Source organism: Trachypithecus francoisi, unplaced genomic scaffold (assembly GCF_009764315.1).
Source record: "Trachypithecus francoisi isolate TF-2019V2 unplaced genomic scaffold, Tfra_2.0 Lachesis_group12, whole genome shotgun sequence".
NCBI classification, from domain to species: domain Eukaryota; kingdom Metazoa; phylum Chordata; class Mammalia; order Primates; family Cercopithecidae; genus Trachypithecus; species Trachypithecus francoisi.
This window is the reverse complement of record NW_022681457.1, coordinates 104,581,892-104,598,007: the sequence shown is the minus strand read 5'-3', so window position 1 is coordinate 104,598,007 and position 16,116 is coordinate 104,581,892. Positions and strand designations below refer to the sequence as shown.

General features: G+C 46.5%; 1 protein-coding gene across 1 annotated transcript in view; it reads left to right on the top strand.

Annotated features, from left to right (window-relative positions):
• VWA5B1 (von Willebrand factor A domain containing 5B1) overlaps positions 1–16,116 on the top strand; it is a 48,979-nt gene that overhangs the window by 14,008 nt on the left and 18,855 nt on the right. Inside the window, exons 8-13 of the mRNA XM_033228009.1 lie at positions 2,923–3,033; positions 5,213–5,415; positions 5,903–6,017; positions 8,037–8,222; positions 11,584–11,767; positions 12,937–13,127. Of these exons, the coding sequence (XP_033083900.1) occupies positions 2,923–3,033; positions 5,213–5,415; positions 5,903–6,017; positions 8,037–8,222; positions 11,584–11,767; positions 12,937–13,127 (990 nt within the window). The remainder of the gene's footprint in view (positions 1–2,922; positions 3,034–5,212; positions 5,416–5,902; positions 6,018–8,036; positions 8,223–11,583; positions 11,768–12,936; positions 13,128–16,116) is intronic.

The following is a 16,116-nucleotide window of genomic DNA, read 5'->3' as shown; positions in this document are numbered from 1 at the left end:
CCAGGCCTTTGTGGCCCTCTGTATCCCCTTCTGCATCTATATCAATTCATAAGATGTCTCAGTTACCCTAGAGCATCACAGAAGCATAAACCTAAAACATGCCTTAGGGAGCATTTAATCCATTTTCCCTCCACTTTCCAGGTAAAGAAACTGAGTCAAGAGGCTAAGTGCTTTTCCCAGCATCACAGGGCTAATGAGAGGGCCTGGGCCTTCTATATCTTGCTTCAGAGCTCATTTTCCTTACATTGCTTATGGAGAATTATGCATACTCTTCCACTAAAAAATTCTCTTCTCTGATGATGTCATCTCTGCTGCATGGCACTGTGCCAAAAGCAACACCTGGGTTCCAGGGTCAATTCTGCCACTGATTTGCTCCGTGGCTGTGGACAAGTTGATTCTCAAATCTGGGCTTCATTCGTCCTTTCTGTAGAGTGAGAAGGATCAATTCAGGCAGAGTAAACATATGTCACATGTCCCTTGGCTCCCCTCTCCCCATCAATTCAATAATTGGTCATGACAATTTTTTTCCTGCTGAGCCTGGACTCAGTCTATATCCTGATCATCCCAGTGTTGCAGGCAGTTACTACCAGTTAAATGGAATTAGTTCATAAATGGAAATCCACTTCCTGGACTGAAAGCCTGTCCAATCTTTGCATTCCGGAATTCTCTGACAATAACTTTCTCTGGCCCTCCTTTTAGTCCTCTTTCTCCTTGGAATCTCTCCTGCCCTTCTCCAGTTCAGCTTACTGAGCTCAAGGTCATGCCTTCACAAATGGCTTTGCATTGGTGCCATCTATTCTGCTAAACAAGACCCTTTTAGAGAAAGTCACAGAAATTACTCAGGCTACTCACCCCTTTCCCCACCGACAATAAGGCCACTGGAAGGTTGCTTGGGTCCTTAATTGTGACCCATCGGGTTGAAGTTTTAGGAAAATCTAGGCTCGGAGGGAGGGAGAAAATAGAAATCCAAACAGCCTATGCCAAAGGGGAAAGTCCAGCCAATTTAATTTCCTGCAGCTGGTCTCATTCTTCAACTGCCGCTTGCTGCCAAAAACATGGCTTTAAAAATTCTAATAGGTGTGAGCAGAGACAATCTGTATGGATCAGCAGAATCTCCTCCTAGCAGGAATATGCATTAGTGACTAATGAAAAAATAAGCAGACATTGACTTCTTTTGTAGAGAAACCAAATGTATTGAGGCAAGCAATGAAGAGAGATCGAGAGAATGTTAATGTTAATGTTTAATGTTAATGTTTACAGGGTGAGGGATGGGACTGGGGTGTGAGTACGTGGAGCCTGGAAATCTATGTGGTGTAAAATTTGCCAGAATCCACTTGCAGCTGTTTTCTTCTAGATCCTGAAGGATGATGGCTTCCCTGAAGCCATGCTGAGATCCCTGGGGTACTGTCAATAAACAAGATGGGGGACACGGGGGTGAGGGGGAGACAGACCTTCATTCCTCTGCCAAGGCAGAGCTGACATGAATAAAAATCTCAAAGCTGTGGTTTTTTTTGTTTTTTGTTTTGAGACGAGTCTCGCTCTATTGCCCAGGCTGGAGCACAGTGGCATGATCTCGGCTCACTGCAGCCTCCGCCTCCCGGGTTCAAGCGATTCTCCTGTTTTAGCCTCCTGAGTAGCTGGGATTACATGTGCGTACCACCACACTTGGCTAATTTTTGTGTTTTTAGTAGAGACAGGGTTTCTCCATGTTGGTCAGGCTGGTCTCAAACTCCTGACCTCATGATCTGCCTGCCTCCACCTCCCAAAGTGCTGGGATTACAGGCGTCAGCCACTGTGCCCAGCCAGAGCTGTGTTTTTAAAGCCTCAGTCATGAGTCTTAGGTTTTGCAACCCAGTGCAATTCTTTAGTTCTCCTGAGCCTCAGTTTCCTCATCTGTAAAATAGGGTTATTAATATTAATATAGATCTCATTGGGTTGATAATGATAACCATTTACTGAATGTTTACTATGCACCAGGCTGAGGCTGAGGGGGGTGACATAACTTAGAATGTTTAGCACATAGTAATTGCTTGATATTTGTGATTGCATTGTATCATAACCATCATCACCATCATCATCATCATCATCATCATCATCAATTTTGCTTCTACCATCACCTCCACCCCCTTCATTGTCACTATTTTTTTCAATCTACCTTCATCAAGGTCTCCTGATGGGGCATAGTTACATGGGTTATGTTTAGTGTCCATAGACTTTGGAGGCAACGTGACATAGCTTTGAGTCCTGACTCCATTATTTACTCACTGGATGCTCACCAACATGTTATTTCACCTCTCTGTGCCTCAATCTTCTCTTCTATAAAATGGGGATAATAGCGTACCTGCCTCGAAGGGTTATGGTGAAGATCAGTGAGGTAAAGTACATCCTGTGTACCTGACAAATATGAGCTGAAGAGACTGCCCCTGAGGATGTGTTCTTAGTTAGTGATGGTTAGGTTGAGTCTGATGCAGAAGGTCCCACAGGAGGCCAGAAGCCATTCCATCAACAGTGTAACCTGGACCAGGCCACTTTCCTCCCTTAGACATCAATTCTGCTTTGGCAGCAGGGAGAGGGTGCTCCCTGCTCTCCCCACCTCTCAGGATCAGCAAGAGGTTAAATGGAACTGGAAAGCCATAATAGAAAGGCTTTAAGAAGTCAGACCTGCTACATGGATAAGTTTGATGATGATGATGATGATGATGACGATGATGATGATGGTGGTGGTAGTGGCTTTGGTCCAGCCTCTGGTCAGTGTCAGCAAATTTCTTGATGTGAGGGAAAAAGAGTTGCTGGGTGCAGACAGAGGAGGGTAAATGCCTGTTTGGAGGCCGCTCCTGTGCTGGGAAAGAGAATATTGGAGTGTGGTGGTTGAATGACAAGAACTCCTTCCTGAATCCTGAAAACCACTTTCTCTCCTGCCAGGATGCCATGTTGGTGGCCCTTAAGAGCCTCATGCCAGCCTGCCTCTTCAATATCATTGGGTTTGGATCTACATTTAAGAGCCTTTTTCCTTCCAGCCAGACCTACAGTGAGGTAATGAGGGGGCAAGGCTGGGACCAGGAGGGTGGTGCATGGTGGGGAGCAGAGGAAAGGAGCGAAAGGGGAAAAAATCGTTAAAATCCTAGTGCTGGCCTCAGAAGCTGCCTACCCACAGAGAACCCAGATCACAGCCGGGGACAGAGAACTAAAGAGAAGCTATCTCTGTTTGGACATTTTTCTGACATCTCAGACTTCTGACATCCCCCCCTCTTTAGAATCAAACAATATTTTGGGCAAACTGTGTGTGTGCAGAGATGAGGTGCAGAAAGTGGGTAGAGAGGGGACATAGCCCAGGCCTGCCACTCACCGAAGCCTCCGTTTCACAAGGATGATGGACGCATGCAAGGTTGAGCTAAGCAGCAGATGATAAGGAGTAGGGGAGTGAATAGGTGGATGAGTGGGCGTGGCAGTGGGCTAAGAATGGAACTCACAAGGCTCAAGATACTGTGTGAAACAAGAAGGCTGTGGCCCCAGCAGCATGTTCAAAATTGGAGCATCCTACCCAGATCTAAGAAGAGGAAGAGAGGGAGGGAGGAAGGAAGGAAAGGAGGGAGGAAGGACAGACAAATGGGACACTTTTCAACTAAAAATAATGTTATGAGTTTTAAAAATACAAGAATAATATATGTTGCATGCGCTTGTAATCTCAGCTACTTGGGAGTTTGAGGTGGGAAGGTCGCTTGAACCTAAGAGCTTTGAGTCCAGCCTGGGCAGCACAGTGAGACCTCATTTCTACAATGATAACAACAAAAGAATAATATGTATTGATCACTCCACAATTTTTAAATGTAGATATCAAAAACAAAATGTGTTTAAAAATCTCCTGTGATTATATCAGTCAGGAAAAAAGGAAGAAAAGACACTGCTAAGAGCTTAGTATAAATCCTTCCAGCCCTTGTTCTATGCATTTACACACATTTTCAATAAAGATAGGATTAGGCCTTCCATACTGCTCTGTAACCTACTTTTCTAACGCAGCAGTCTATCATGAATGTATTTCCATGCCAGTAAGTATTAATCTGTAATGTAACTGTAATGGCTTCCTAGTATTTCACTACACAGATAGATTGGGACTTATTTAACAAAACCCCTGCAGTCAAACATTAAAGTTCTTCCCATTTTATTTAGTCATCTTTGTATCACAGATTTTGCATGCATCTTTAATTATTCCCTTAGAATTAATTCCTAGCCTTGCGGGCTCAAAAGCTACACATACGTCTTAAGACTTTTGATACATGCTGTTACTGCTTTTCTTTTTTCTTCTCTCTCTCTCTCTCTTTTTTTTTTTTTTTTTTTGAGATGGAGTCTCTCATCTCTCTTACTCTGTCACCCAGGCTGGAGTGCAGTGGTACGAACTAGATCTTGGTTCACTGCAACCTCTGCCTCTCAGGTTCAAGCAATTCTCCTGCCTCAGCCTCCCAAGTAGCTAGGATTACAGGCATGCACCCCCACACCTAGCTAATTTTTGTATTTTTAATAGAGATGGGGTTTCACCATTTGGGGCAGGCTGGTCTCGAATTCCTGACCTCAAGTGATCCACCTGCCTTGGCTTCCCAAACATGCTGTTATTTCTAAGGCCCGTCCAAGAGTGGATGTTGAAATGGCATTCCCCTGAGCCAGGAGGAGGAGGTCACTGTATCCAGTGGGAATCTACTCTTGTTGCAAATGACATCCATCTTTGGCCAGTTGGGACCCACACAGTTGGTCCAGAGCAAGGAAATTTGAAGCCTGGATTAGAGAAATGATTTTCTCCAAATGTCACAGGGGGCTGGTGCCAGAGTCAGTCTCTGGACTCAGATCTTAAGATTCCTAGTCCAGTGTTCTTTCCATCACACAACCTGCCTCCCTCATCAGAAAAAGAAACCTCATGTATGACAAGGAATCAAGGGTTGAATGTGCTACCTCTTCCAGGAGTGCTTCTACTTTTAAAGGAGAACCCAGAAAGGACAACTGGTTGGTGTTTCAGGCATTGGTAGCGGGTGCTGTTGAGCAGAATGACACCAAATGAGTGGTCACCCATTCTTCCTGTGAGTGTGGGCAGGGATGAAATTGGGAGCATGGGTCAACTCTGGTGAGCCTAAAAGAAGATCTAGGGAAACAAAGGCCTCTTCCTTAGGTGGTCTAGAGTCTCTGTGCCATACGGTGACCCTGGGGACTGCCTGCTTCTCTGCAGGAGAGCTTGGCCATGGCCTGTGATGACATCCAGAGAATGAGGGCCGACATGGGTGGGACCAACGTCCTTTCCCCTCTCAAGTGGATCATCAGGCAGCCAGTGCACCAAGGCCACCCGCGACTCCTCTTCCTGATCACAGATGGCGCTGTCAACAACACGGGGAAGGTGCTGGAGCTGCTGCGAAATCACGCCTTCTCCACCAGGTCGGCCTTGGCTGAGGGTCTAGGCTCGGTGACTCCAAGCTGTCAGGGCTGGGGCACCACAGCCCAAGGGCAATGTGGAAAATGCCACAGGGAGAGGACAGGACCCACAATTCCCACAGGGCTTTGCTTCCAAGATAGTGTGGGCTGATTTCAAAGTTCATCTTTTTCCCTCTCAAGTTCAGAATGGGTGAGCTACCCATGCCTCTTCACACAACTCATAAAAGCAGCCCAGGGAGAGATTCCACAGCCAAGGAAGAGGCTGTTCCCGCTCTGTGCTGGGTGGGAATTGATGGACTGACTGTGGGTGAATTGATGGATGTGTATGTGGGTACTCCCTGATGGGCCCTCTTCTGTCTCCCTCTCCCTCTACCTAAAGATAGGGCCAGCTCCGAGATCCTGCTGGGCCATGCTCTGTCCCTTTCCACATCAGGAGGCAAAGATGTAGAGAGGACAGGACATAGCAGCCTCTCTTCTCCCCTTCCCCCAGGTGCTATAGCTTTGGAATTGGACCCAACGTCTGCCACAGACTGGTGAAAGGGCTGGCATCTGTGTCCAAGGGCAGTGCTGAGTTCCTGATGGAGGGGGAGCGGCTGCAACCCAAGGTAGGCAGCAGAACCCACGCAGTCCCTTCTGGTGCTGGAACCTCAGAGGCCCAGACCAGTCACATGGCAACTCAGTGGTGGAGCTAGAATGTCACCCCAAATCTGAGCTCTTCACTAGGCCACACTGCACCCCAATGAGAACCAGAGACTTGCAAGTCACAGAGCAGGCAACTCTTGAAGCAATGCTGGGACGCTAGATCCTCTGGTCTCCAGCCACTGAACACACACTCCATCCACTGCTGAACAGGATGAGGCTCCTGAAAAAGCTACCTACATGGGTTGGAATTGTGTTTGAGGTCCATATCGGGACATATTCCTGATGATGACAAATGGTGGCTCAGAAGAATCTAAAGAACCCAGAAATAAAGGAGGCTATAGTCTTCTTTCCATGTCCTGCACATTTGACACAAATAAACTAACCCTTAGAAAATCCCCTTATCGGCCGGGCGCGGTGGCTCAAGTCTGTAATCCCAGCACTTTGGGAGGCCGAGACGGGCGGATCATGAGGTCAGGAGATCGAGACCATCCTGGCTAATACGGTGAAGCCCTGTCTCTACTTAAAAATACAAAAAACTAGCCGGGCGACGAGGCGGGCTCCTGTAGTCCCAGCTACTCGGGAGGCTGAGGCAGGAGAATGGCGTAAACCTGGGAGGCGGAGCTTGCAGTGAGCTGAGATCCGGCCACTGCACTCCAGCCTGGGTGGCAGAGCAAGACTCCGTCTCAAAAAAAAAAAAAAAAAAAAAGAAAATCCCCTTATCAGTCCAGTAAACAAAGACAGGGCTGGGATTAAGAGTGAAGACATTTATTGGGGATAGTGTCTATGAAAGGTAGAAGAGAAGGAAACTGGAAGAAAAACTCTTCAGTCCAAGATTCTGATCCAACAGCTGTGAAAGGAAAGTGAGAGCAGAATTGGGCAAGAAAGCCTCAGACTGTGATGCCCTGGCAAGGTCTCAGCTATCCAGCAGGGAGCTCTGGAGCAAAGGTTGCCCATCAAAGTCTGTGATGTGCTGAAATGACCAGGCTCTACTATCCCTGCCATACTGAATCATTGACTTGGGGCTTCCAGGGAGAGATATGGTCTTGGCTCAAAAGCTGGGGTGCTGCATCTGGAAGCTGTCACCTAACTACACTTCTTGCAGCAAGAAGGCATGGTCTTTCTTGAAGGGAGATTTGAAAGCTCACCTCTATACTTGCCACAACCCCCAAGTCATTTTCTGCAGGTTTGCAGTACAGAACATCCAAGGAAATCAGTATAGGTGATGACCACAGCCGTCATTTACTGAACACCTACCACATGGCAGACACTTCAAATTCAATATTGCAAATAATCCTTCAACTACACCCTCCTACTTTAACAGAAGGGAAAACTGAGGGCCAGAGAGGTAAATGAACTTGCTCAAGATCATTATCCAGTCCATGGTTTGATACAAACCTGTGTGCCCTTGGGCTACTCACAGCCCTACTTTGAGCCTCAGATTTTCTCATTTATAAAATGGTAAACTGGCCAGGTGTGCAGTGGCTCACACCTGTAATCTCAGTACTTTGGGAGGCATAGGCAAGTGGATCACTTGAGGCCAGGAGTTTGAGACCAGCCTGGCCAATTTCATGAAACCTCATCTCTACTAAAAATACAAAAATTAGCCGGGCATGGTGGCGGATACCTGTAATCCCAACTACTCAGGAGGCTGAGGCAGGAGAATCACTTGAACCCGAGAGGTGGAGGTTGCAGTGAGCCAAATCATGCCACTGCATTCCAGCCTGGGCGACAGAGTCAGACTCTGTTTCAAAATAAAATAAAAATGCTAAGCTTAGAAAAGATGACAGCAAAGATGCTCTCCAACTCTGACATTCTAGGAATCTAAGAAGCTCAGAGCTGTGCTCACTGCTGGGCAAGTCACCCCAAGGCCTGCTGTCCCCTCTTCCCTGCTCCCACTCCCCACTAAGCTCATACGTACATGATCTTCTGTACACATCTCTTCTCACACATCCCCCAATCTTCATTCTGACCCTGCCCTACAGATGGTCAAATCCTTGAAGAAGGCCATGGCCCCAGTCTTGAGTGATGTGACTGTGGAGTGGATCTTCCCTGAGACCACTGAGGTCCTGGTCTCACCCATCAACGCCAGCTCCCTCTTCCCTGGAGAACGGCTGGTGGGGTATGGCATTGTATGTGATGCTTCCTTGCACATCTCCAATCCCAGATCTGTAAGTATCCTAGAAACTCCAGGGGTCCATGGGGGCCCAGAACCCATGCCTACAAATCATCGTTAGCTAGAAAGACTATTTGTGACAGCTAGAAACTAATTGGAATTGGGTTTACAGTTGTGGGTTTACAGTTTTCCCAGTTGTGGGTTTACAGTTGCCAGGCCACAGGCATTCAATCACAGTGGCATGGCTAAGGTAGATGCCACCATCTCAAAAATGTAGTTCTTAAAAGCCCCTGCAGTAGAACCACTTAAAGAACTTGTTTAAAATGCAGAGCTTTGGGAGGCTGAGGCAGGAAGGTCACTTGAGGTCAGGAACTTGAGACCAGCCTGGCCAACAGGGTGAAATCCCGTTCTCTGCTAAAAATATAACAAAATTAGCCAGGCATGGTGGCAGGCACCTGTAATCCCAGCTACTCAGGAGGCTGAGGCATGAGAATCACTTGAACTCAGGAGGCAGAGTTTGCAGTGAGCCAAGATCGTGCCATTGCACTCCAACCTGGATGACAGAGTGAGACTCCATCCTAAAACAAAACAAAACAAAACAAAATGCAGAGCCCTAACTTTCATCCAAGTCTGTTGAATAAGAATCCCCAAGGATAAAGCCCAGAAAATTGCATTTTACATCATCTCCCCAAGTGATATGGTGCACACTTCAGTTCAAGAACAAATGCACTCAGATTTCGTTCTCCACACACTCTAGTAAGCTCATACCTCCTTAGATAAGTTTGTGTTTTATTTCTTTACATGGATGATTCCCTTGTCTGTGGTGCCAGAAGTGGGATGAAAGCCAAGAACTTCTGAAAGGGAGGTGAAATTCATGCTAAAATGTGAGAGATTGCCAAAGAAGCTGTTTCCTCACCTATCTTTCCTCTTTCATGAGTCTGTCCACTCTCTCCAAAGGATTTCTCATCTTGTTTTGTTTTTCAAAAAAGAAGTCACAAACTCAATGCCTAGAGAAATTGGGCAGGTATGGAATGAATTAAATGGACTTGGTGTAAAAATAAAAGGGGCCAATGCTGTGATGGATAGCAGCTACCACTGAACTCACAGTTGGAAAGGCAATAAGGAGTGGTGAGGAATATGGCAAAGTGGATGGCACACACCCTGTCTAAACTGGGCAGCCCCTATGCAGCCCTAACAAAGTGTCGTCATGCAAAAATGTGAGTCCTATGTTAAATGTGTGTCTAATTTTTCAGGAGAAATTGGAACTTTATGTGAAAAGCTCCAGATTTTTGAATGTTATGAAATGTTTTCAGAATTGTGATCAGGGTAATGGTTAATGTGTTGTGGAGAATGGAGTGTTCAGCCACAGGGAGAAAATGCTAAACAAAATGCTGTCCAAGTCCTTGCACAGTCCAGACCTTCCTGGGAGGTCTAGAAGACACCAGTTCATCAACAGACCCTCCCACAAGAAGGGCCTGGACACAGTCATCAAATCCATTCTCCTTTGCTTACTCAATACTGGCAATATTTGCCCTGCTACTGGTAGGGATAAAGAGGACCTTCACATATTGCTGGTGTAAATATAACTCCACAGCCCTCCTGGAAACAACCTAGAAATAACTAATAAAATGAGAGATAGGCCAGGCACGGTGGCTCGTGCCTGTAATTCCAGCACTTTGGGAAGCCAAAGCAGGTGGATCACCTGAGGTCAGGAGTTCAAAACCAGCCTGGCCAATATGGTGAAACCCTGTCTCTACTAAAAGTACAAAAATTAGCTGGGTGTGGCATCAGGCACCTGTAACCCCAGCTACTTGGGAGGCTGAGGCATGAGAATCACTTGAACCCAGGAGGCGGAGGTTGCCGTGAGCCAAGATTGCACCACTGCACTCCAGCCTGGGGGATAGGACGAGACACTGTCTCCAAGAAAAAAAAAATTAGAGATATATAACCCTTCCAACACAGAAATCCTACTCCTAGGAGTCTATCCCATAAAAATAAAAGTGATGTAATAGATTTATTTCCAAGGATTTATTGTAGTATTTTTTATGGTGACAAAAATAAATGTCCACAAACTGAATGCTTAACAATAAGGCATGGTAAAATATTGTGCAGTCAAATGCTAAAAAGAATGGTTGAGGTCAGGCACAATGGCTCACGCCTGTAATCCCAGCACTTTGGGAGCTAGGATTACCAAGGAAGGAGCCTGGCTTGAGGCCAGGAGTTCAAGACCAGCCTGGGCAACCTAGTGAGACCACTTCTCTACAAAATATAAAAATTAAAAAATTAGCCAGACGTAGTGACATATGCTTGTAGTCCCAACTACTCTGGAAGCTGAGGCGGGAGGATTGCTCGAGCCCAAGAGTTGGAGGCTGCAGTGAGCTGATTGTGTCACTGCACTCCAGCCTACGTGCAGTGTGGAGACCCTATCTCTAAACAAACAAACAAAATAATAGTTGAAATGCAAAATTTCCAAAATGTTTTAAGTGCAAAATTCAAGATATTGATAAGTGTGAGCAGTATGGCAAAGTTTTTATAATACAAAAAATGACCCCCAAAGGCTGATGTGTTATTTATACATAGAGGTGACCCTTGAACAATGTGGAGGTTAAGGATACCTACCCCCCATGCAGTCAAAATTTCACATATGACATTTGACTCTCTAAAAACTTAAATACTAATAGCCTACTGTTGACTGGAGGCTTTACTGATAACATAAACGGTCAATTAACACATATTTTGTGGGTTATATGTATTATATTCTGTGTTCTTACAAAAAAATATGCTAGAGAAAATAAAATGTCTTTGAGAAAATCAAAAGGAAGAGAAAATGCATTTACTATTCATTAAGCGGAAGTAGATCGTCATAAGGGTCTTCATCATCATCATCTTGACTTTGAGTGGTGGAGGTGGAGGGTTTGGTCTTGCTGTCTCAGAGGTGACAGAAGGGAAGAAGTGAAGGAGGTGGAAGGAGAGGCAAGAGAAGCCGATGCTCAGTGTAACTTTTATTGAAAAAAATCCACATATAAATGGACCCACGCAGTTAAAACTTGTGTTGATCAAGGGTGAACTGTATGTTTATATCAGGGAGAATGGAATGGAAGGAACAGATGGTTTATTTTGTTAATTTCGATTACCTATTTGGAGACAGGAGTGGCATTTAGAATTACATTTAAAAAATTTAATGAAGTCAATGATTAAAAACATAAACAACCTAAGTGTTTTGAAAGATAATTCCATTCACCATCTCTTGAAGAGAAGTTTGTCTCAATTCCCTAAGCAAACACAAAGCTTTCCTATTGAGTTGTTTCTTCAGAAATAAAAACCCCACCACCGCTGCTCACACTCCTTGCTCCCTGCGGAAGTCCTTCCTGACACCTAGCCTCACTCCTAGCCCTCTTTTCTGCTCCTCCCTCTAGGACAAGAGGTGTCGGTACAGTATGCTGCACTCTCAGGAGTCTAGCAGCTCCGTCTTCTACCACTCTCAGGACGACGGACCCAGACAGGAAGGTGGAGACTGTGCCAAGAACTCGGGAGCACCCTTCCTCCTAGGGCAAGCCAAAGATGCCCGGCTAGTCAGCAGAAACGCCACCACCAAGCATGGTCGGTCTGCGGTTCTAATGATTGCTACCTTGCGTTGAGTGTTTACTATGTGCTAAGCACTTGGTAAAAACCACCTCATTGAATAGTTAGCAGCTGCAGAGGTCGGTACTGTTATACCCAGTTTACAGATGAGGAAATTGAGACTTGGAGAATTTGAGCAACTTGGCTAAGCTCATAGAGCAATAGGTAGAGTACAGACAAAGAGTCTGGATCTATCTGACTCCAAAGCCTCTTTATGGTGTTAGTTTCCATTCAAAGGGTACTTATTGATTCCCTACTAAGGTTAGTGGCTGAGAGCAACGTGGGAAGCAAAGACGACTCAGACATGTCCCCTGCCCTTCCGGAGCTTTCCATGTAGTGAGAGATACATCTGGCACTAACTCTGAAAGAAAGCAGAGTGACAGGGTGCCAGGGACCCCTAGAAAATTTAACAAGCTGTAGGAATCCCAGGAGAAATGAGCACATCTGCTAGAGGATATCAGCAAAGACTTCACAAGTGGACTGCTTCTTAGAGGTGGGAAGGGAGAGGACGTTCCAGGCAGAAACTGCCTGAGCAGCAATGTGGAGAATGTGACACTTAGAAAGCACACACACAATTGGCTTCTGATCTAGTGTGCTTGACCTACTTTGTACCCTTTTTTTTTTTTTTTTTTTTTTTTTTCTGAGGCAGAGTCTCGCTCTGTTACCCAGGCCGGAGTGCAGTGGCACGATCTCGGTTCACTACAACCTCCACCTTCTGGATTTGAGCAGGTCTCATGCCTCAGCCTTCCGAATAGCTGGGACTACAGGTGCACACCATCACACCTGGCTAGTTTTTGTATTTTTTGTAGAGACAGGCTTTTGCCATGTTGCCCAGGCTGGTCTGGAACTCCTGGCCTCAGGTGATCTGCCCACCTCGGCTTCCCACAGAGCTGGGATTACAGGTGTGAGCCACCACACCCAGCCACTTTGTACCTTTTAAAAGAAACAGCAGGGAGAGCAGCTGGGAAGCTAGACTAGGGCCAGATCCGGAGAGGCTCTGGATGCCAGGCGAGGCACCTGCACGTATTTCAGTAGGCAAGAAGAGAGGTGGAGAACATGAGGCGCTTCCAAACAGGAAAGGGGGATGCAAGCCCCACTCTTTCCCTGCCGTCCCACTCTGATGGTTCCCCATCACTATCCCTGTCCAGATCCGAACGTCTCCCAGCGACGGAGGGCATATAGCACCAACCAGATCACCAATCACAAGCCCTACCCAAGGGCTACCATGGCGAGTGACCCCATGCCAGCTGCCAAGAGATACCCACTGCGGAAAGCCAGGCTGCAGGACCTCACCAACCAGACCAGCCTGGATGTCCAGTGGTGGCAGATTGATTTGCAGGTACCCAAGCAGGACAGGTTAGGGAGGAGCTGGGGAAGGCAACAGGCAGGGGAGAGCTGTGTACCCTGCTTCAACCATGGGACGGGGCCATCCACAACTTACACTGTCAAGTGAGTCCCTCCCTCTTTCCTTTCCTAGGCTTTCATCTGCCTTACCTTCGAGTATACATTCCAAATCAGGACACCCACCAGTCAATAAGCTCACTCATTCCCTGCACACACACACTGCCCAGTTGATAAGGAACATTTGCATGTTGTCTTTCATTTGACTTTATAGCACCTCTAGGGAAGGAGAGAGTTTAGGGGCCCACCTTGGCTCAGTACAGATGTGGATATTGAGAGCCAGAGAGGTAGGGCACCTAGCCAGGGTCACACAGTCAGAGCATTACAACCTGTCTGACCTTTGAAGGACTCCCTGCCTTCAAAGCCTTTTATTCCCCCTCTATTAGACTGCACCTCCTACAAATTCCAGGGCATATATATTAACCCAGGGCAGAGAGGATTTTTTGTTTATTTGTTTGATTGTTTGTTTGTTGAGACAGAGTCGTGCTCTGTTGCCCAGGCTGGAGTGCAGTAGTGCCATCTCTGCTCATTGCAACCTCCACTTCCTGGATTCAAGCAATTCTCATGCCTCAGCCTCCCAAGTAGCTGGGATTACAGGCATGTGCCACCACACCTGGCAAATTTTTTTCTTTTTTGAAATGGAGTTTTGCTCTTGTTGCCCAGGCTGGAGAGCAACGGCACAATCTCGGCTCACTGCAACGTCTGCCTCCAGGGTTCAAACGATTCTCCTGCCTCAGCCTCCTGAGTAACTGAGATTACAGGCATGTACTGCCGTGCCCAGCTAATTTTTGTATTTTTAGTAGAGACGGGGTTTCTCCATGTTGGCCAGGCTGGTCTCGAACTCCTGGTCTCAGGTGATCCACCTGTCTCGGCCTCCCAAAGTTCTGGGATTACAGGTGTGGGCCACCTGTGCACTTCTGTGGCAATTCTGGGGGCAATTCTGTACACTGTAGAGTATTTGGCAGCATCCCTTGGCCTCTGTTCATCAGAGGCCAGGAACAACACCATCCCCAATCATGACATCCAAAAATGTCTGCAGACACTGCCAAATGTTCCCTGGGGAGCTAAATCACCTGGTTGAGCACCATTGTCCTAAACCAAATTGTGGTTTAATCCATTTATTAAGAATGGGCTTGGCCGGGGGCAGTGCCTCATGCCTGTAACCTCAGCACTTTAGTAGGCCAACGCAGGCGGATCGCTTGAGCCCAAGAGTTTCAGACCAGCCTGGGCAACATGGCAAAATCCTGTTTCTACAAAAAATACAAATATTAGCCAGGCATGGTGGCACATGCCTGTAATTCCAGCTACTCGGGAGGCTGAGGGAGGAGGATCACTTGAGCCCAGGAGGCAGAGGTTGCAGTGAGCTGGGATGATGCCATTGCACTCCAGCCTGGGAGACAGAGAGAGATCCCATCTCAAACAAAACAAAAAACAAACAAACAAAAGAATGGGCTTTATGTAGATTTGTCCTTGTAAGGCTGTGGTTCCATAAAAGCAGCCTTTTCACTCTCCCTATATGTCCCCTCCTACTTCCAACCACCATCCCCATCCCTCCCTACCTCCACTTACACATAAGCCCACTCTCTAAGGGTAGGGACATGGCCATCTTATCCCTGGAGGCCCTTCTCTGTGTTTATTGAGGGACCACTTGATGCAATCAGAAGGCAACTGGCCCTGCAGTCTGTTTGACTCTGCTCCTCAAACATGTCACTCAAGTCTCTGAGCCCCAGCTGCCTCATCTACAAAATGGGGAGAATAGCTTAGGCACATGATTGAGCTGCCATCCATCAAAAGACATTTATTGAGAGCCAACTCTAAGTGGAGAACTCTTCCAGGCACTGGCTGATAAAAGATGCAGTGCCCAGTCCAGCACCTGGCACACAGCAGGCATCCTCTGCTGGCAGCTTTATTTGGTGAGAGCTCTGAACAAGCTGGTTCCCGTTTACTTCTTTCCTGCACGCTCCCTAGCTCTTCAGACCTATCTCTGCTCATCTCTCACTCCCTCCTGCCTGGCTTCTTCCCCAACCCGATTCTCCCTTATGCATGCACATACAACACACTTATATGTGCACACACACACACACACACACACACTCCATGCGCCCTCTAGATGGATGTAGGGCTGGATCTTAGACTCATCTGTTGCCATGGAAACCTTACCAGCTTCAGTTGCTCTCTGTGACCCAGTGTGGTGTTGATGGCTGGGGAAATCCTAGTGTTTGATTGGGCAAGGAGTGGAGGGTAGGGATCCCCTGGGACTTAGCAGCCCTGGCTGGGGTCATCCAGGGAGTTACCAGTCCCCTCCTTCTCCCACATCCTTGTACCATTCGTAGGACCTCTGGCTTAGAAAGACAGAAAGGCAGCCCCTATTTAATGGGGAGGCACAGTCCCCCTCCTAATAAATACTTGATAGGGATGGAAAACCCCCCATGACTAACTGTTAGCCTAAAAAAGTGTTACACCTGATAAGTGCCTTTTCGTCCTCATCCCCTCCCCCACCAGGGGATGTATATGGTCCCAGAGGCTTGAAATTCATTTCTAATTAATTTCATATTCTGCAATTACAAAAGTAATACAGTGTCTGCAATAAAAACCCTCAATTACAAAAGTAATCCATACTCAATGTTTGCAATAAAAACCCTCAAACAATTCAGTCAGGTATAAAGTACAAATAAAAGTCCCCCTGCCCTATTCCCAGACCCACCTGGCTTTGAGTGTTTCCTTCTAGAAATGTTAATACTACACACACAAACACATACATACACAGTACACATATGTATTTTAATAATCATATGTGCAAACTGCTCTCCAACTTACTTTTCTAATGTCTCTTTAATTCACTTTTTAAATACGTAACAGTGCACTGTATTTATTTAAAAGTAAATTTAATTACCCTTTTTGGTGAACAGTTCTATGAGATTTGACAA